The sequence below is a fragment of the Astatotilapia calliptera genome, chromosome 23 (genome assembly GCF_964374335.1).
Source record: "Astatotilapia calliptera chromosome 23, fAstCal68.1, whole genome shotgun sequence".
Taxonomy (NCBI): Eukaryota; Metazoa; Chordata; class Actinopteri; order Cichliformes; family Cichlidae; genus Astatotilapia; species Astatotilapia calliptera.
Genome location: NC_137443.1, coordinates 32,684,628 through 32,705,670, shown reverse-complemented (window position 1 = coordinate 32,705,670; position 21,043 = coordinate 32,684,628). Strand labels below are relative to the sequence as shown.

Genomic DNA, 21,043 nt, shown 5'->3' with positions numbered 1-21,043 from the left:
CCAAAATAGGAGCAGAAAAATAAGTATAAAAGTTAGAATAATAAGATATTAGTCAAAATACAGATGTTATTTTCCAAAAGAACTCACACAGTGTAAAACATTACACGACTTTGAAGCCAAACAGGAGTTTTAGTTTAACCAATGTATCATCTTTCAGCTGCTTCCTCATTCCCCGAGGTTTCACCACAGCAGATGGATCCACATACTTGATTTGGCACAGTTTCTGTACCAGATGCCCTTCCTGACACAACATACAGGCCTGGGCCCTGCACTAAGAATACACTGGTTTATAACCCCTCCCACTCACCCACCCAAGGCTGGATTTATGTCTCCTCAGTGTCAGACTGGGGATGTCTTATATGTAAAGCAAATGTGTTAACCACTACAGCATGCTTTTCATTCACAATGAATTATTTCATCTTTTTAATCTGACTTTAAAGAGAATGATGGCTTTGTAACTGAAAAGCTGCCATTGGAGTAATGTGCATTACGAGCTGTTTCTCAGTTAGTTTCATGGCTTCTTGTGATGGTTTAGCAAAAACAAAATGCTTATTGTTATTATAAATGTTCAGTTTGATTTATGTCAGTTACTGATAGAAGAGTGTAACTTGCTCACCAGAAGTGGCCTGAAAGATCCAAACTTGCACACAGTTTCTGTTTCTTCTACGGAAAGCCATACTAGCCATACTATATAGTATATAGGAATATTGTGGTATTTCATGTATATCAAAACGTGCCTAGAGGAGATATAAGTATTACACAAAGAGAAAAAGCAGAAGGAGAAATTCACTGAGGGATTAGAAAGATAATACAGGATGACAGTCAGTAAAATGAAAAAAAAAATGCTGCATAATGTCCTGCACTTTATAGACTGCAGAAAAATCCGATTTCCCTTAAGGAAATATTTCTGCGTCTTCCAAGGACATCCAAGGACAACAGAAACAATGTCGCATAGAGGAGTACACTGATTAACATGCCGCTCTTGCATGTTAGCCTCAAGAAGTAAAGATTTACTGTCGTAACTCTATGATCCCTCACAAGCTGAGGTGCTAATGATGTGGAAAAAGCTGCAGAGCTCCTGTGAATCTGGAGCCTGTCGAGGCTTGTCATGTGAAGAATGCTGCTTTGGAACAAGAACGCCATTAAAAAAAGTGGGGAAAAAGCACCCTTGAGGCCAATCTTCAGCAGTGGGGGATCCACCTTCTCCTGTGTGTGTGTGTGTGTGTGTGTGTGTGTGTGTGTGTGTGTGTGTGTGTGTGTGTGTGTGTGTGTGTGTGTCGGGGGGGGGGGGGGGGGGGGCATGACTGATACCATCACCAAGGCAAGTCGCCAAGTGATAAATCAAATAGTAGTCTGAAGCAGTCTAAAGTTGAAAATTTCACCTGAATTCCACTTCCTGTGATACAAAACTGCTCTGTTAGTCTTATAACAAAGTCACAGAGTTTTTACAGTAACTATGTTTAATTTAGCTGTGTGCATTTATCAAAACAACAGAGCTGCATGACAAATGCACAGATCTGACACCTGTAATTTGAAAGAAACCACAAACATTTTACAAAGGAACGCTTCCAAAAGTAATAATACATTTTTGCAATTACACTGATGTTGAGCTATGTTGTTTTTAATTGCTTGGGGAATCAATACAACTTTTGTGAGAGATAATTAAAATGATCTTAGGGCTGAGTCTGATAAATATTTTAATATTTTTCAACATTAAAAAGAATGAAATAACTCTGCTGGATGTTTCAAATTGTCTTAAATTTTCCACTTTCATTTCAAAAATGTCTCTGTCTGCATGAAAACACAAAAAAACATGTCACTCAAAATCATGCCAAAAGAACAGGTGGAGGCATAAATCTAAACATACAGAAATGTTGGCCAATCAGAAGCCCATAAACAAAAACACGCTGTGCAATCTGAAAAAGGACGGGAAAACTAAGAATAACAATAGGAAACATTAAAGCATCACAAAAACATGCTGTGTATGTCTTCTGCACAGTATAAGGACACACTCAAATACTGAATGAAAAATTTTTTTGGCCCAAAAATGTCAAAGATATCTCTCATGTGGAAATTGCTTTGGAAAACGAAAACAACATGAGAGAACGTATATATCCACATGTGCTTAAAAGACACTGAGTGTGCATATATGAATGTGTGTGCCTGATGGCCTTGAGAAAACACAGACATACGAAAAGACTCTTTATTTCCTCTCTCAGTGAGTCACTGACATGATGCCCTGGCTTTTTTCTTGAACCATCTCTGAAACTTTTTATGCTTTATGTGGAGATGTTCTCATGTCCTGTGCTGGATACGATCAACGGACTAGATCACAGCACGAGGTAATGAGAGCCATACCACACTGTTAATTTATGGAACTTTTGTGTTGAGTTATCATGTCTTGTAATCCTACACATCATCAATTTCCTGTCATTACATTCTGGAATCTGGAGCCCAGATGGATCTTTGTGTAGGTCAGTTTGTAGATATGAAAGGTATGAATGCCTTAAACAGGGTTAAAGGGGTTAAAAGAGTTTCCCTGGCTGTTTTTTACACGAAAAAGGTCAGACTTAAAAAGCATGAACGCTAACTCACCTTTGGTCCAGGCAGACCTTCTCCTATCAGCCCTCTCTCTCCTTGGACTCCCTGTGGTCCTTGAGGTCCCTGAGTAAAACAAAGGAAACTGAAAAGATGTCTCACATGAAAACTAGGTTGTCTCTGAAGATAAAATGTAATGTCCCTGCTTGGATGTCAACATTTCGTTCTGTTGCTTCTTTACTTGTCTCTTGTCTAAGGCGTGGTGACAAACTGGATCTAACCCCCGCCAAATGTTTCCATCTGGCCAAGGTATTAGCAATAGATCCTTAAACAGTGAGGGGGGTTCACAGAGGGGAAGGTTTGCCTTCAGGGACTTTTGCCAGAAAGCTTTTTTAAAAGTCAGGTGTAGTAGTTTATAGAGCAGCAAGGCTCACATATATATTAGGTTTTATTGGATGTCTGACAGACAAGAGACAGGAGACTGAGGTTGGTGTTCCATGTGTCTCCAAACATCAAAATTCTGATTTTTATTGTTATTCTTTCATATTTAAATTTTTTAAATTACTTTTAAGTTGCACTTTGATTTTAGATTTAGCCATCATTTACCTGCGGCAGAAGTTTAAAACTTGAATTAGATATTATGTGTAGCTAGCCCTCCTGAGTATTTGTTACATTTAATAAAAACTGTTGATGGCAAAAAAAAAAAAAAAAGCCCATATATATATATAAAAAAAAACACCCAGCACGCCCATGCGGGCGGTTTTATCCTTCAAGCTCGGGTCCTCTACCAGAGGCCTGGGAGCTTGAGGGTCCTGCGCAGTATCTTAGCTGTTCCCAGGACTGCGCTCTTCTGGACAGAGATCTCCGATGTTGTTCCCGGGATCTGCTGGAGCCACTCGCCTAGCTTGGGAGTCACCGCACCTAGTGCTCCGATTACCACGGGGACCACCGTTACCTTCACCCTCCACATCCTCTCGAGCTCTTCTCTGAGCCCTTGGTATTTCTCCAGCTTCTCGTGTTCCTTCTTCCTGATATTGCTGTCATTCGGAACTGCTACATCGATCACTACGGCCGTCTTCTTCTGTTTGTCTACCACCACTATGTCCGGTTGGTTAGCCACCACCATTTTGTCCATCTGTATCTGGAAGTCCCACAGGATCTTAGCTCGGTCATTCTCCACCACCCTTGGGGGCATCTCCCATTTTGACCTCGGGACTTCTAGGTTATACTCGGCACAGATGTTCCTGTACACTACGCCGGCCACTTGGTTATGGCGTTCCATGTATGCCTTGCCTGCTAGCATCTTGCACCCTGCTGTTATGTGCTGGATTGTCTCTGGGGCATCTTTACACAGCCTGCACCTGGGGTCTTGCCTGGTGTGATAGACCCCAGCCTCTATGGATCTTGTGCTCAGAGCTTGTTCTTGTGCTGCCATGATTAGTGCCTCTGTGCTGTCTTTCAGTCCAGCTTTGTCCAGCCACTGGTAGGATTTCTGGATATCAGCCACCTCCTCTATCTGCCGGTGGTACATACCGTGCAGGGGCCTGTCCTTCCATGATGGTTCCTCGTCTCCCTCCTCTTTCTTGGGTTTCTGCTGCCTGAGGTATTCACTGAGCACTCGGTCAGTTGGGGCCATCTTCCCAATGTATTCTTGGATGTTCGTTGTCTCATCCTGGACTGTGGTGCTGACACTCACCAGTCCCCGGCCCCCTTCCTTCCGCTTAGCGTACAGCCTCAGGGTGCTGGACTTGGGGTGAAACCCTCCATGCATGGTAAGGAGCTTTCTTGTCTTTATGTCAGTGGCTTCTATCTCCTCCTTTGGCCAGCCTATTACCCCAGCAGGGTACCTGATCACGGGCAGGGCGTACGTGTTGATGGCCCGGATCTTGTTCTTACCATTCAGCTGACTCCTCAGGACTTGCCTGACTCTCTGCAGGTACTTGGTGGTTGCAGCTTTTCTAGCGGCCTCTTCATGGTTCCCATTCGCCTGCGGGATCCCCAGGTACTTGTAACTGTCCTCTATGTCTGCAATGTTGCCTTCTGGTAGTTCAATCCCCTCAGTTCTGACTACCTTCCCTCTCTTTGATACCATCCGACTACACTTCTCCAGTCCGAACGACATTCCAATGTCATTGCTGTATAGCCTGGTAGTGTGGATCAGTGAATCGATGTCTCGTTCACTCTTGGCATACAGCTTGATGTCATCCATGTACAGGAGGTGGCTGACAACTGCTCCGTTCCGTAGTCGGTATCCGTAGCCAGTCTTGTTAATGATCTCACTGAGGGGGTTCAGGCCTATGCAGAACAGCAGTGGGGACAGAGCATCTCCCTGGTAGATCCCGCACTTGATGGTGACTTGTGCTATGGGCTTGGAGTTGGCCTCTAGTGTTGTACGCCACATCCCCATTGAGTTCCTGATGAAGGTTCTTAGGGTCCCATTGATCTTGTACAATTCTAGGCATTCCAGTATCCAGCTGTGGGGCATTGAGTCATAGGCCTTCTTGTAATCAATCCAGGCAGTGCACAGGTTGGTCAGTCTGGTCTTGCAGTCTCGGCTGATTGTTCTGTCTACCAGTAGCTGGTGTTTTGCGCCTCTGGTATTCTTGCCAATTCCTTTCTGTGTCCCGCTCATGTATTGACCCATGTGCCTGTTCATCTTAACCGATATGATGCCTGACAGGAGCTTCCATGTAGTACTGAGGCAGGTTATTGGTCGGTAGTTGGAGGGGACCGGTCCCTTCTTGGGGTCCTTGGGGATCAGGACCGTCCGGCCTTCAGTTAGCCATTCCGGGTGTCTCTCGTTAACTAGCAGCTGGTTCATTTGTGCTGCCAGACGCTCGTGGAGTGCAGTCAGCTTCTTCAGCCAGTAGGCGTGAACCATGTCAGGCCCTGGTGCTGTCCAACTCTTCATACTGGAGACCCTTTCTTGGATATCTGCCACTGTGATGGTTACTGGACCCTGTTCAGGGAGGTCGCTGTGGTCTGCCCTCAGATCCTCTAGCCACTGAGCATTGCTGTTATGGGTTGCATCCTTCTCCCATATGCTCTTCCAGTATTGCTCCGTCTCCAGCCTTGGTGGTGCTGTTCTCTTATTGTTCCCTTGCCACTGAGAGTACACCTTTGCTGGTTCTGTGGAGCACAGCTGGTTTATTCTCCTGCCTTCTATCTCTCTGGTGTACCTCCTCAAGCGGCTGGCCAAGGCTGTGAGTCTTTGCTTGGCAGTTTCCAAGGCCTCAGGTATGGATAGCTTGCTGTATTTCTTAGGCACCTTATTTGTCGCACGTTTCTGCAACTCCGTTAGTTGGCTAACCTCCCTCCGTGCTACTTTGATCTTGCCCTCTAGCCTCCTTCTCCATGGAGGGTACTGCCCCTTGTGGCTGTTCAACTTGTAGCCAAGCATCTCACTGATCACTGCTGCCGTATTGTAGATCAGCTTGTTAGTGTCGGTAATCGTGGTTGTAGGTATTGCCCGTAGTGCTGCATTAACATCATCTAGCAGACCTTCTGAGGGTACTTCACGTAATCTTGGTAACCTGCTACGGGGGATCCAGGTTTCAAGCTTGGCCATGATCCTATTTTTCAGGTCAGTTCCTCTCGCACTCAACGATCCTTCTCCTATCGCACTTGGGGCTATGTACCCAATCTCGGGTGGGGGTGATGATATCTCCCCCCTGACCTGGCGTCCTGACTCCTCCTTGCCATAGCATTTGTGTTGTACCTCGTCAATCTCTAGCTGTGAGAGCAGTCCCTTCTTTCGAATGTTGGAACACTGAGCTACTAGTTGTTTCGCCGTCATTGTGGATGTTGGGTATCGAAGAATCCATAGGTCCCTCATCCTATTCATGTAGCCCCTTCCGCCGGGGTTACTTGCGTAGTAGCATTCCAACAACGCCCTGTTTTCGTCCCTTGCCCACCGATGCCTTCTTGTTCCAGTAGCCCACTTTTCGTCAGGGTGCCCTGGTTCCTCAACACCTGACGCGGACCTTGTTGATCGGTTGATCCGTCCGAGCCGGCATGCCTTCATATTTATCTGTCTCGCTCATGTCTGCGGTAGGCTTGCTTAGCCTTAAATTAACATGACAGATTGATATTACCAGATCAAGTATTCCTCATATCAGCGCCTGACCACATGCCCGCATTCTGTATGGCTGAAGGCATTTGTCCACAAACACAGTAAGTAACAAAATCTATAAGAAAATGGTCAACATATTGCACAAAAGATACATTATTCCCTCAGCAATTATTGTTCTAAAGTTGCAATGCTTATGCAGGGTGCAAAACATTGCAAGGGAAAAAGAGAGGCATATCCCAGCTGTCAAGCACTTTGCTTTGAGTTTTAGTCACACTGATCTCAATGGTACAATTAATGTAAGTTAGATTGTCTCTCCAGGTAAAATATGTCTCTGCATGGCTGTCCATATTTTCTTCTGTCGCTTCTTTACATGTCAAACGATTCTATCATTCACATTTATACAGAAATAGATCACTTTTTAAACTATTTAATACACTGCTGAAGCTGTATGTGTCTAAGAGGTATTTTTCTTCCTAAACATGCTCATAATGGTCTTTATTTAATGTCCACTGGACAAATCTTCACACCTTTCAAGGTTTACTCTTGTTTCTGCCTCCTTTGCCTTGTCCAAAAACAGCACTTTTCCACTTTAGCAAGCTAGTTGCCATAGTTACTCAGGTTGTTTCACCATTCACTATTTCAGCTGCTTGGAAGAAGGTACCAAGAGCGAAAAATGCTATCTTCTCGCATTTTATTTATTTATTTATGTATGTATCCAGAAGTTTAAGTACCCCCTAGACATCATTACTCCATACCCATTACATTGTACATTTGGCATTTTGACATTACATTGCCATCATCTACAATGCTAATGTGAAGTGTGAGTTGCTAGTTTATCTCACCGGTGGTCCAGGCTCACCAATTCCTAGAGGACCTGGAGGCCCTGGTTGCCCCTGGAAACCAATATCACCCTGCAAGAAAGTGAGAGGAGTGCTCATACAGGGTGAGAGTCAAGTGGATTATTATGCCTTTGTAACTTAATTTTCCAAAAGAATAGGGTAGCAGACTTTACCTTGGGTCCCGGAAGGCCAATCCCTTGTTCCCCTTGGATTCCAGGTGGCCCAGGAAGTCCCCTTTCCCCCTATAAAAACAAGCAGGGACAGACTTGTGGATACAAAGGCGCATAAACAGTTGCACGTACAGTTGTAAACAACAGCAAAAAAAATCCGAAATGACTGACTTTCTTTCCCACACCCACATAAACATACATGTTCTGCTTCCTCTCCTTCTCAGCTGTTTTTAAAGGGGATTTAGGACTACGGGGTTCCTTCATTCCTTTAGCTTTATTGTTAAAGAATGCAATTATTCACGCAGAGGTCATAAATCACAGCTTTGCTGTGCAACAGGAGGGCGAGCAAAAGGCGTGAAGAGGCTGTAGAAATGTTAACAGGCGCATACCAGTAGATTTTTTTTCTTCTGTTGCCCTTTCAAGCAAGTTGGGACAATGTTTAATGCCAGACATTAGTCTGCCATTGAGGTGATATAGGATGACAGCCAGATTATCAACATGAACATTCTTCCAAAATAATTAAGGAGGGAACACTTGGTGGGGGAGTGTGTGCTTATGGCAGAATTGGCAGGTATAACACGGGACTGGGGGCTTAAAAAGTGGAAACAGACAAATAAGCTGACAAGGTAATAACAGATGAGCTACTTCAGAGGGCTTTCCAATGTTCCAGCAGGGACGGATCATAACTCACAATAAAAGCGTTCAAATGTATAGTCATTGAATCAGTGTTATCAGTTAGTAGAGCTACTTGACATTTGTGATGTTATTTATGCCGGCGCTGGATGAAGTTAATCAAATTGCATTTTAAATGTCAATGTTGTGCGTGTGATATTTTGCATCTGACGATCAAACACTTTATTTATGTCACATTCTTCCATAGGCAGCAAAGCGTTTCATGTTTCACCACTACTACTCCACAGGTACCAGAATTATTGGAGGCTCCTTTGATACGGCTATGTAAGACTTAACCCAAAGCAGACTTCAAAGGACTTTATGTGTCCAGCTTAAAAAAAAAGTGTATCCTTTAGATATACATCTGGTTTTTAAGATTTTGGGTCACCTTTGATGAATGATTTTGGGCTGGACAAGGGGAAAGGCCAGTCTCTGGTTCAGAGAGAATTCCATCACATATAAAGGAATGTCTGATTTATGTCTCCTTTAGTTCACTTTTGTACTCTCGGAACAAGTTCTAAAGACATGTAGTGCAGCCTTGTTGAAAATCAAATGAACTTCTAGCCCTTCCACAGGGGCCACAGTGGAAGGTGGAGTGAAAAGGCTGCCACAATCAGATGCATCTATCTTAAATGTAAAAAATGCTTTATTCTCTACACAACAATCAAACAAAAGTAGGGACTGGCTTGATTGCTCAAAAATAAAGTTCCTCTAAAGCCACTTAAGGTGGCTCTGAAAGTGAGTGAGTCCTGATAGACTCACCAGTTAAAATGTCCAACGTTACAACATTAAAAACCTCATTTAGAATCCATCCATCCGTTCGCTTCTGCTTATCCTTCTCAGGGTCCCTGGAGCCTTTCCCAGCTGTCGTAGGGCAAGAGGCAGGGTACACCCTGGACAGGTTGCCAGTCTGTCGCAGAGAGCCATTCAGAACTACAAGTAATTTAGATTTTTCAATTAACCTATCCCCACAAACTACATGTCTTTGGACTGTGGGAGGAAGCCAGTGTACTCACGCAAACACAGGAAGAACATGCAAACTCCACACAGAAAGACTGATAGTGGATTGAACTCAGGACCTTTTTGCTGTGAGGCAACAGTGCTAACCACCGTGCCACCGTGCTGCCCCTTATTTTGAGTATGGCACAAAAACTATTTTGGCTTCAACTGTACTACTGCTTTAATTAAGTATTTGGATACAGGCTTAAAATGATATTGTAGGTGTATCTATGGTTGCTTTAATTGACAGGTACACCTGCATGGGTATAGGTTTACCTACACAGGTGACTTAAGCTTCAACTCAACCAGTGATGCTGGTGCTTTTTGGAGAATTTTTACTCTCATCAGTGTTTTCATTGGGACATCTAACGGTTTTATTTCATTTCTTTTTCTTAAGTAATTTCCCCATTTTTTAACATAACTTTTAATTTCCCTGTGCCATGTTTTTCAAACATTTGTTTTCTGCTCTTACTTATAAACTGTTTTTCTTTTAGTCAATTTTCTGTCTTCACATTAATTATTACCTTCTGGCTAAACCTGTCAGTTACTGGTTAACTTATTGGACACCTGGAAGAGTAAGAAAATCAACACATTTTTTGTGTGTAACAAGAAAATTTTTTTTTTTTAAAGAAAAGCAATAAATAAAACACATTAACCGTTTATTTCACATGAATTGTGTGACTTTAAATCCAGCCACCTTAAAATGACTTAAATCTACTGTATCCATTTGGAGATGTATTAATCAAAGTGGGGTTGCATCAACACTAACCAGATACTTACTCTGAATAGCCAATCACCTGAAAAACAAGTTAATACATTGAATGTAGGCTGGACTATCAGAATATCCTAACAATTCATTGAAAAGCCCTCAGTTGAACCTAAATGCTGCAGTAAGAGTACTTACAGGGACAAGAAAGCGAGAGCCTATTTCTCCCATATTGGTTTCCCTTCATTGGCTCCCCGTTAAGTCTAGCATCTCTTCTGTGGGCCAAACTCCCACGAGACAGCCTGTTTACCTTTAGAATAAGGCTTAAAATTTTCCTTTGTAATCAAGCTTAGTTAGGGCTGGATAAGGTGAGGTAAATGGTAAATGGACTGATTCTTACATAGCGCTTTTCTACTCTTTCTGAGAACTCAAAGCATTTTATACAACTTACCCACCCATTCAAACTTCTTCATTCAAGTACTCTCATCTACGCTTTTGATAAAGCTTATAGTCAGGGCTGGATCAGATCACACTGAATCCTCCTTTAGTTACGGTGCAATAGTCCTAGACTGCTGGAGGCTTTCTCTGATGCAGTGATCTCTACCCATTATGTGAACCGAGGCTACACTACACTACATACAATCAGTATTTTAGATGGAAGCTTCAAACATGTCAACCACTGCAATTGGCTTCATTGAGACAGAGGAGTACTTACTTTTTTGCCCATCACACCTTCAGGTCCAGTATCACCAGGTGGGCCGGATAAGCCCTAAAAGTTAAATGAGTGTGTGAGTGACACACTTATATATAAGTAAGTAGTAGACAGAAGTAGTACATTAAGTTAATGTAAATTAATTATGGATAACATAGACCGACATCTTTGAAATAAAAATACTGTCCTGATGTCCTACTGACCTGAACAACAACATGCTAAGGCTGTATGGATAGGCTACACCTGTTGATGTGTACCTGCCACTAACAGTCACTATTTAAAAAATATCATACAATTTAATGATACAAATTTGTCCTCTTTTTTATCATTCTTAAGTGCATTGTGGGATGTTTTGACAGGTGATTTGATACCAAGAGAAATAAAATTTAAATTTACTTGAAGTCCACGATTTCCTCTTGGTCCAACTGGTCCTTCAGGACCCTGTAATAAATGACATTTGTTAAGCTTCATATTCACAAGCAGTGCTTTAGCAACTTTGTAATATTTGAACACACATATAAGATTTGTTTCACAACATTCAAATTGCAACATACTCTGTCTCCCTTAATTCCAGGTGTGCCACACTCCCCCCTCTCTCCCTGTGATAGAATAAAAAGTGTTAGGTGAGTTCTTTAGTATAGCATCATTATGCATAATTTAGGACTTGTATCCCATGGTTTTTCTGTGACACATTTATGACACAGAGTGTAATGCCCAAGGATAACTTTATCATTGTACAATGGGAAATATGTAAACACAAGATTGGCATCAAAGATAGTTGAACAAAGTTGTAAAACTGAAACAAAACTGAACTGCATCACATTTCCAGTATTACTGTATTATATCATGTACAGAGGATATAATTCTGTAGTTTCCCACAAGCATGGGGAAGTTTGCGTAACCATGAAGACAGAGAGATAGACATAAAGAGAGACTAGAATCTATACATTACCTTCTCCCCTTTGTATCCTGGTTTTCCCTGTGTGTACAAAACATCACGTCAGGAGGATAAAGACAAAGAGAAAAGCGCTGGAATACAGTTAACAAAAAAATACTTCATTCTTCTCATTCTAAAATCATTAGATTTATGGAAGAGCGATGTTAAGGCTTTCACACTGAATTTGTCAGTCTTGACTTAGCCTTGACCTTACCAACTTGATTTAAGCTCACCTCTGCTCCAATTCGACCTGGAAGTCCACCGAGCCCAATCTCACCCTGTGAAAAAGGGAATTTTAGTTTAAAAAGGAAAGGCAGGCCACGTTGTTTGCATGTGCTTTAACTGTGTGAAATAAATACAAGTCTGCACCTTTTGTCCTTTTGGGCCAGGGCTTCCATCCTCTCCAGGACGACCCTTCTTGCCCTGTAGAGAAAAACATTGTAGCAAGGTTAAAGATACATAATCATCGACAGAGTAACATTTCTGTTTGTTAATACTTTGTATAAAATAAATATATTAAATCTTATTTAATTAACTTTATTCCCAGTACAGATAGTGAATAACTGTATTTTACTGTAACTACCTAGCAATACACCTTTAAGTCTGGCCCATGCCATCTCTTGCAGGAGACCCTTCAGCATGTTGAACAGCTGTCAGTGGAAGCGAAGGCCAATAAAATAGCCTTCCTTCTTCCTATTGCTGTGCTGCAATGCACAGTATAACAGCTCTTTTTGTTTAACAGAAACATGTTTCCAGTTCATCACAGCCGCTGAGTCTGGGAGCAGATGAGACAAAAGAGATGTGGTCTGCATGCGAGTGTAAGTCCGTAGACGAAAAACCGTCTGGTTGTTTTTGCTGTTTTTGTGTTGTGAACTATGCATGCTCTTACATTGTAAGTATACGCCTTCTTGTGTGTGTCTGTCTTCATACAGTGTTTCCGTCAGTGTGTGCAGATAGACACAGCTTTGGTTTTGGAGCATTAGGTTTGAGAGGGTAATTACGCTGTTCTCATCCTGTGAAAATACATCAAAGAAAAACTGCAGTGTCTAATTGAAGCTGACCTTCTCGCCACAATAAAAGATATCCTCTTGTCACGACATGGCTTTGGCAGGCAAAGGAGGTCTTTCATTGTAACATTGTATCTGCTGAGATGTGTCCTCACACAATCCAAAGTTCACGGGTTGCTTTAACAGACGTGATTCAGCAGATTTCTCATGTACATTTAGATCATTTCTGAAAAAAATCGCTAGAGGAATGTACTCTAACTGCTTCAGGGTTGTTTAAAACCATAAGATTTACTAAACTCCCTCCAAAAATGTGCAAGTAGTCTTTTGGCATAGACACTGAGTTGTTATCTGTGCTGTGCTTGTTATCAAGCAAGCCAGTTTTGGCGTCAATGTCTTTTCAGCACAGTAGAAAAGTATGGATTATGACTGTAAAATAAATGATAACAATTGAAAATTGATAAATGAATTATTAAATATAATTTCATAACTTTATACTACAGAAATTTTTACATAGTGGCGTTTTTTAAATGTCATTCTAATTTATTATTTTTTGATCTGGAAAAGCAGAAAATACAATTTTCTAATGACTAAAGCTAAAAATGTAACTGAAGAAAGGCTGTTTAGCAGTGTACTCAAACTGTTTAACTTCTTCTAAATTGTATTTCTCTGAAGAAGATATTTAGAATTCAAATGCTGCAGTTATTTGCTTCTGTTAAACAGAGCTCTATAGTGAGTGACAACCCCAACCCTGGTATGTTTGGAGGCTTTCGGTGGGTGAGGCTCAAAACTTAGAACACTGTACCAACTGTCTAGTAGCCTCTAGCCTCTGGGGCTTTTCTGTTGCCAGCGATACTGGTACATTACAAAAAGTAAATAATGAAGAGGACCAACTCCAAATTCTTTAACTTCATCTAAAATCATCAGGTAAACAGTTGAAACGTGGACATATTTGGGTGTTCCAACATGATAATGATCCCAAACCCACATCAAAACTGGTTTTTGAATAGATAACACAAGCAAGATAAAGCAAACTATTAACTTTTTGGAGTGGGCATCTCAAAGCTCTGACCTCAGCCATATTGAAACTATGATTAAAAACAGGGTCTCTATCAGGAAACCAACCAATTTAAATGACCTATGAAAACAAGTTTGGTCAAATATCCATCAGAATGATACAGGAAGCATCTGGTGCAGAGTTGACTTACTAAAGGACATCCAGCCAAATATATACGTATATATATATATGAGCCAGTATATGTAATTTTGATAGCTCAGTCAATTTTTTAACTGTACTGGCAACAACTTTAAAATTAAACATGCTAACTGAAGTCTGTAAAGTCTGAAAAGTAGCTCTTGGGCTTTTTTTTTTTTTAGTAATTTCTTTGAGCACTGCAATATTTGACATTTGGGTGAAGTTTGGGAATTTGTGAATATTTTCTGCTCTCAATAATCTTGCTCACTGTACAATGATGGACTACAAGTTATTTGAAAATGGCCATATAACTCTTTCTAGATTGATGCAGAACAGTGATTGATTTTTTTAAGGTTACTGATGATGAGTCTCCTGCTTTGTGTTAACAAATATCTGAATGCTACAGACTAGTGAACATTCAAGATCCTTGTTTTTATAGAGGTCACACCTCTCACACCTGGTTTTGAGCAACTCTGTAAAATTAAATTAAATATTTATCTTTTATTTATATGTAAAATGCAGTTATTTTCCTTGTGTTGTTACATAAGAAAAAAGGCAATGTTACCCAATTTTATTTATCTAGTTACATATTAAATACTTTATTTAGTAATTATTGATTATTGGACACTTTTCTGCTCCATAGATGTTGGCATACTCACAGCAGGTCCACTGGGTCCCCTCTCACCCTTCTCACATGCACATTTGCTCTGCAGGGGGCACTTCAAAAAACAAGAGAAGAAGAGTGAGATGGACCATACAGGGGCATATATAACAAAATATGTCTGGAAAAACATGAGGCTCAAGACTTACCCCTTCATCAGCCACAGCCGTCTGTGATGGAAGAAGCAGAACAATATCAAGATGTTGTAACCTTCTTTTTTTTTTTACATTTATACAATTCAACAGAGTAGCTCAAAATTGAAGGTAAGACAATATTCTCAGTATTCTGGCTTCAAAACACACATCTAAAGACACGTCTGTTATTAGAGGACCTGAGTGTTGCTGTTCAATGGGAACTAAAGATAAAAGACAAGTTCTCAGCTGGGACAGGACTACATGATTATGACATACAGATGCTGACTGTACAAGGCAATGAGATGAAAGTCGTGAGTGTAGATGCTGCTGGGCTGTTGCATGCCATGAGAATTCAGTCTGTCAGATCCAGTGTTCTGGGAACCTCGGTGCAGGTTTTCCATAAAGATTTTCCTTTGTCATGTGTACCACCTGTGTCAACAGTAAAGCTTAAGTTTGAAGCCTGAGTGGCATTTGAGGGGCTTGTTGAATGATGAAGCATGCTTGCATGGGTTTGCTGTGTTGCTGTATTTACTGCACCCAATTTTCCCACAAAGAGTTATAATGTGAAGCACATGTTGCTGCCAGTAGCCTGGAAGCATGTCTGGAGAATGTTTCAGAGCAACACATGCTGCAATTGTCTTGGCAGAAATACTTATAAAAGTTAACTTACCTAACTTAAGTCAACATAAAATGTTTCTTAGTTTCATCACGTTTCTCTACAGAGTTTTATTGCTAATGACAGCAGATCTATTACCATGGCAGCCGGTAGCAGGTGTACATAGGGGATGCAATAAGGCAAGAAATCAAAGCAGTGGGTGGTAACAATGGCAGCAGCAGTGGAAGTGCTTATTCAGTGCCTTGAGATACTAAAGACTTTTGATTTGGAAAGCATCTGTCTGCATAATGGCTTTTTGAAGATTTTATCTGTCATAATTCTTTTCCCCTCTGGAAACAGGCAAATATCAAACATACATGCAATTTCACAAGCAGTGTAAGAGCCGTAGGTATATGGTTTCTAGCCAGTTCAGAATGATAACTTGTAAGTCTGAACATGCATGAGCGTAGGCTTTTCTTCCAAGGTGCTTAAATGAAAATGTATTTAGAAAACTATAATTGGGCAATTTATATTTTTGTGCCATGAAAAATTAATTGCACCCTGCATGATTTCTTAGCGTTAGTGCGTATTTGTCAAACCCCCAAAAAGCAAAAAATGAAATTTTGCATCAGGTTAAACACATTTTAGCATGAGAAAAAGCAACATGAATAAATACAAAATGTGGTTCTTTAATGATTATTTAAGGGGGGAGGGGGGGGGGGGGGATCCAAAGCTTAGTTCATTTTCACTAGGCATGCCCAGGCTTGATTAATGCCATACTCGATAAATCCTGAAATCACTTAAAAAGAACCTGTTTGACAAACCTGTTTGCTAAATGATCTCAGAAACTAACACATCATGACTCTTTCTTTAAAAAAAACAACAACAAAAAAAAACTGTTGAAAAACAATGTCAAGAACAGAGTCTGGAAAAACTTTGGACTCTACTGACCCACATGAAGAGCCATTATTCACAAATGGAGAAAACTAGAAACAGTGGTCCAAAAGTGCCTCAATAACTAATACAACAGGTCACAAAAGAACCCAGAACAACATCTAAATGTCTGTAAAGGTTCTCAGTCATCAAGGTCATCGAAGTCTAAGGAGGGTCATGGACCCCCTATTGATCCTCTACCTTATCACACCCGTTTTCACACCTTGGCTCGTGTGATTAGGTAGAGGATCAGTAGGGGGTGCATGACACTCCCATAGGGCTTAAAATCTGGGACTCTCTACGAACTCAAGAAGCTTCTCGGATGAGAGGTGAAACGTCTTCAAGAAACTTAAACAAGTGCAGACGCTTTTCTTTCCAAGCTCCTTAAACAACAACATCTAAAGAAATGCAATCTTCACTTTCCTCAGTTAAGGTCAGGGTTCAACAGGAAGAATAAGCCTGGACAAAAATGGCATCCGTGGGAAAAGTCCAAGCCAGAAAAACACATAAAGGCTTGTCTCATAGGAAGGCTTGGGCAGCATTACAGCTTAATAACTTAAATCATCATTTTGTGTTTACTCTGGTTATCTTTTTTAATATTAAAATTTGTTTGATTATCTGAAACATGTAAGTGTGACAAATGCCAAAGACTAAAAAATCAAGAAAGGGGGCAAATTTTTTTTTTTTTATTGCAGTGTACCATAAAAAGCTAATAAGCCAGTCTGTAGCATACAATCCAAAACAAGCAAAAACTAAATGTTGTTTTTACTCACAATTTCTTTAATAACTTTTTCCGCAACGTTTCTGTCCTGCAGGTTGTGAAGGTAGCGGGAAGCTGGAGAGTTAGCAATTAGCTGCAGCTGTGCTTTATTAGCCAGCTCGTTGGCTTCAGGCGTGATTCCTATGGCAAAGAAACGGACACCCTGGTTCTTGGCATCAGCCACAGCTGAAAATATGTCTGGGTTCCTTGGGTGAGAGATGCCATCAAAGAGCAGAATGGCCACCTTTACGCTGCTGGTATCTGACTCTTCTGAGTAGATGCGGGTCAAGTTAGTGATGGCATAGGTGGTGTAGGTGCCGTGGCCAATATACACAATTGGAGAAATTCGGGCCTTAAAGTCTTCTGTGCCTCGCCACTGTTTGAAAGTCTGCTCTATGATGACGTGACTGCTGTACTGAAGGAGGGCTGCACGGGAACTCAACCCCCGTCCAGTCTGCAGCCGCAGGCCCTGCAGCCGGTCCATCAAGTCTAAGGCAAAGCGCTTTTCCTGGGCATGGTTGTCCTTGGCGCTCTCTGAGCTATCGATAAGAAAAGCTATCTCCAAACTGCAGTCCTCATCAACAAGCGCTGCAAAGAGAGGAGTTAGGCTTTATGAAACATGCAATAGCAAAAATATCAGCTGCCTTAAACTGAAATCTCTCAGCTTTTAAATATTAATGAAGCTATTAGTGAAGAGGCAGGAGAAAACAAGACAAGAGAGCAGAGACGACACGTAGCAAAGGGCCTCAGGTCAGAATCGAATCGCATTATATTATATTATGTTTAACATATTACATTATGTTATATATATATATATATATATATATATATATATATATATATATATATATATATATATATATATATATATATATATATAACCAATGAGTGATATCAACTAATGCTTAACATTTAAAATGCAGAGCGTAAAGGACCAAGTAAGTATTTAGCAAACAAAGCACATGTTGCATTTCACTGTTACAGGACAGCTGTTAAGCTTCACAGCAAACCTCTGGATACAATGAATTTTCCTGTATTTGTTGGCTGGAAATTTTCATTTTAATGATACCAGCCAAATGCAAAGACCCCACTGATCACAGTCAAACAAATTTCATTACTAGGGGTGACATTTTTATCAGACTGTCCTCTAGAGGGGGGAAAGGTGATTTATTAGGTTTATTGACTGTTATAGGCTGATCGCTTTTCCAGAACAGTGTGATGACTTTGTGAATGTGACATGTCATTTTAAAAAGAAAATAAAAGTAACTCAACTTGCTGCACCAACCTTGGTGGAAGGAGGTCACAGATCTAATACAGGCTGAGGATAAATCACATTAATCTTCACGGGAATATGTCACAGAGAGAATGTGCCTGGGGAAACAGGACTCTGAGCGAATAAAACGTTTGGGTAACAGAGCACTGAATGGTCACGAGGGAGATGGATGATTCTGAGAAGCCTCAGAGATACGATCAATCCAGGTGGATTGCATCCTGCAGCGATGTCCTTGTTGAATATCATGTTCTACTTTTTACACCTGTAGCTGTACTGTTTCCTTACCTGAACAAATTCCACACCACTTCCTCCAAATTAGAGTATTAGTGGAAAAGAAAAAAAGTAGACTCTGGTTTTCTTAGAAATTCTTGAAACAAAAAACTTACATTTGCCATTTGGAGGTATGAAGTTTGAAGAATATACTTTGTTCTTCTTCTTAGGGGTTACCGCTGGTTCTTCATCGCCTTCTTCATAGTCCTGTGCCAACAGACCCTGAAGTCCCCACAGCAGCAGGAGCCAGTGCATGGAGGGGACCATGACTTCTCTAACAGGGGTAAAGGAAAAACGATTAAAAAAGAGATGCATTTGAATACTGCGCACAAAACCCTGTACACACTCACAGAACAAGCTTTAACAAGCATAAATGTTTAAGACTCAGCCATCAAGCATGCATACCTTGCAGTGTTGCTGACTCCTTAAGAACTTGTGCCCTGTACTCCGTAGCTCTCCTGGCAGTGAAATTCAGGAAAAAGTTTAAAATAGGACAAATAAGAATTTCTTCAGTCAGAGTAAGTTTGATTCCATGTCCTGTGCGTCATGTTTATTGGCCTGTTGCAGAAGTTGTTGCAGAGTCTCCAGATGCAGCAGGCAGCATATAGTCACACCAGAAGCTGAAGCAGCAGTGAAAAACCCCAAACCTTTATTCTGGCTCTCATGGGACTCCCATAAATTCAAGCCATCCCCAAGCTTGCATTAAATGAAGAGAAGTCCGGCCCTTTTTCTGATGATCGCTCCCTTTGGGTGAGAGTGTGGGTGGGGTAGAGAGGCAGTTACAGACATTCTAGAAAGACATGATCGAGCAACCAGTAACCTTTCCCTCTAAGCTCATTTTTTTGTAATTGCTGGTTGGGTTCCAAGTGAGTATTTATCCGTGTTTTCAGTGTGTTTTGTGGCAGTAGGGCAATTTAGGACATAAAGATAACGATATTATAATATGTCTGGTGAGAAAATGGGCAATCTATCTAGTTTTTCAATATACAAGATGCCTCACTCATCCAAGCACTTTTTATACACCTAAGTGCTTTTTTGTGTTATCCTTGCCCAAGGATACTTGGTCATCCAGATTCGAGTACCCAGAGCTTAAACCACCACCCTTCTGATTGGTAGTTGACCTGCTCTACCTCCTGAGCTGTAGCCTCTCCACTGGTGTTACTCTATTATCTAACTGTCAATATGACTGGACCATTGAAGTCCAGGTTAGCTATTTCAGGTAACTATTTTGCCTCTTGGAGCCACTGTGAACTCATTGCAGTTTATAGATGTATGACAGAAGCTCATCTAAAAATGTCCCATTGACCCCCTGCTGTACATGTTATTAGCCTTCCATCTAAGCCAGTAGTATTTATTTTAATATTATTTTAATATTTATTCATATTTGTGTTTACCTGATAATTGTAAGTCCAGCCTTTTAGCTCAGATTTTGGACCCCACCATTAACAGAGGTAAACATTTAGCTCATTGTTTTTTCTGTCTGAATATACCGCTAATGTATATTGGATTTTTAGAATCTATTTGTGGCTAAAAGGAATAGTAAGAGTAAAAGAAAATAAAGCTTGAAGTCTCCATCAAGCCAAGGGAACAATCACTCCATGGTCATTTTCTGTAGGTTAACCAGTGCAAGCAGCCCCGTTGCGAGATCTCGCAAAACAAACGCGGGATCTCGCAAAACAAACTCGAGATCTCGCAAAACTTTTGCAAGATCTTGCAAAACAAACTCGGGAGTTGAAAAGTTGAATTCCAACGATGGCGGCAGCTACTTAGTTGTAATATTATTCTTTCTGGGTCACAAAATACACTTTTAAGATATTTTCAGGCGTGAATGTAGTTGTGTAAACGTCAGATACCTGTTCGGTTTACAAGACATCACATATTTGCAAAAGTGCTCCGACGTTTTCGGAGATAACGGGAAGTCGAGACCTACTACAGCCAGGAGGAACACCGCCTTCCCGGCACATCGTGCCTCGACCTCCCGGTCGGCTTCGAGCTGGTGGCCTGCGAGATCCCGAGTTTGTTTTGCGAGATCTTGCAAAAGTTTTGCGAGATCCCAAGTTTGTTTTGCGAGATCTCGCAAAACTTTTGCGAGATCTCGCAAAAGTCCGTCTTAATTTTTTTTTCTCCCATGTCCCCTGCGGGGCTCCGTACTCTTAAAGTAACACACCGTGCAAAAGAAGTTACCAGAATCCACCTATGAAAACACCCAGAGCACTTATCTGTTTTTCCTTTGACTTGATTTCCTGACATTTACAATACTCCGAACTAAGTAAACTAATAAGAATATTTACAGACCAATGTAGTGTCTACAGGTAAATACTAGTGTAATATATTTCTGAGAGTACATCTGGATGGAATTTTCAATATTCATTTATTTATATTGTTCAGAACCAGTAGGTCTAATTTGGACCCACATGAATCCTTTTCAGTTCCAAAGAAAAGTTTCATAGCTCCTGAAATATATTATAATATCTGTGCAGTACTGGATCAGAGGAGTTTTGTATTCCCAGGGTTTAACCATATAACTTGAACCAGACTCCCATAACTCAGAAACTGGAATAACACTTGGACTA

General features: G+C 41.0%; 1 protein-coding gene across 2 annotated transcripts in view; it reads right to left on the bottom strand.

The window, feature by feature from the left end:
* The window catches only part of LOC113016306 (uncharacterized), a 36,461-nt gene extending 17,307 nt beyond the window's left edge, over positions 1-19,154 (bottom strand). For both annotated transcript variants that reach the window (XM_026159045.2, XM_026159046.2), the window contains exons 1-14: positions 18,876-19,154; positions 18,587-18,744; positions 16,941-17,515; positions 14,655-14,675; positions 14,504-14,563; positions 12,015-12,068; positions 11,879-11,923; positions 11,661-11,687; positions 11,263-11,307; positions 11,105-11,149; positions 10,712-10,765; positions 7,623-7,691; positions 7,453-7,521; positions 2,596-2,664 (exon numbers count right to left, since the gene is read on the bottom strand). In XM_026159045.2, coding sequence (XP_026014830.1) covers positions 2,596-2,664; positions 7,453-7,521; positions 7,623-7,691; positions 10,712-10,765; positions 11,105-11,149; positions 11,263-11,307; positions 11,661-11,687; positions 11,879-11,923; positions 12,015-12,068; positions 14,504-14,563; positions 14,655-14,675; positions 16,941-17,515; positions 18,587-18,737 — 1,284 coding nt within the window. In that variant the 5' untranslated portion in view covers positions 18,738-18,744; positions 18,876-19,154. The remainder of the gene's footprint in view (positions 1-2,595; positions 2,665-7,452; positions 7,522-7,622; positions 7,692-10,711; positions 10,766-11,104; positions 11,150-11,262; positions 11,308-11,660; positions 11,688-11,878; positions 11,924-12,014; positions 12,069-14,503; positions 14,564-14,654; positions 14,676-16,940; positions 17,516-18,586; positions 18,745-18,875) is intronic.
* Between the last annotated feature and the right edge of the window lie 1,889 nt (positions 19,155-21,043).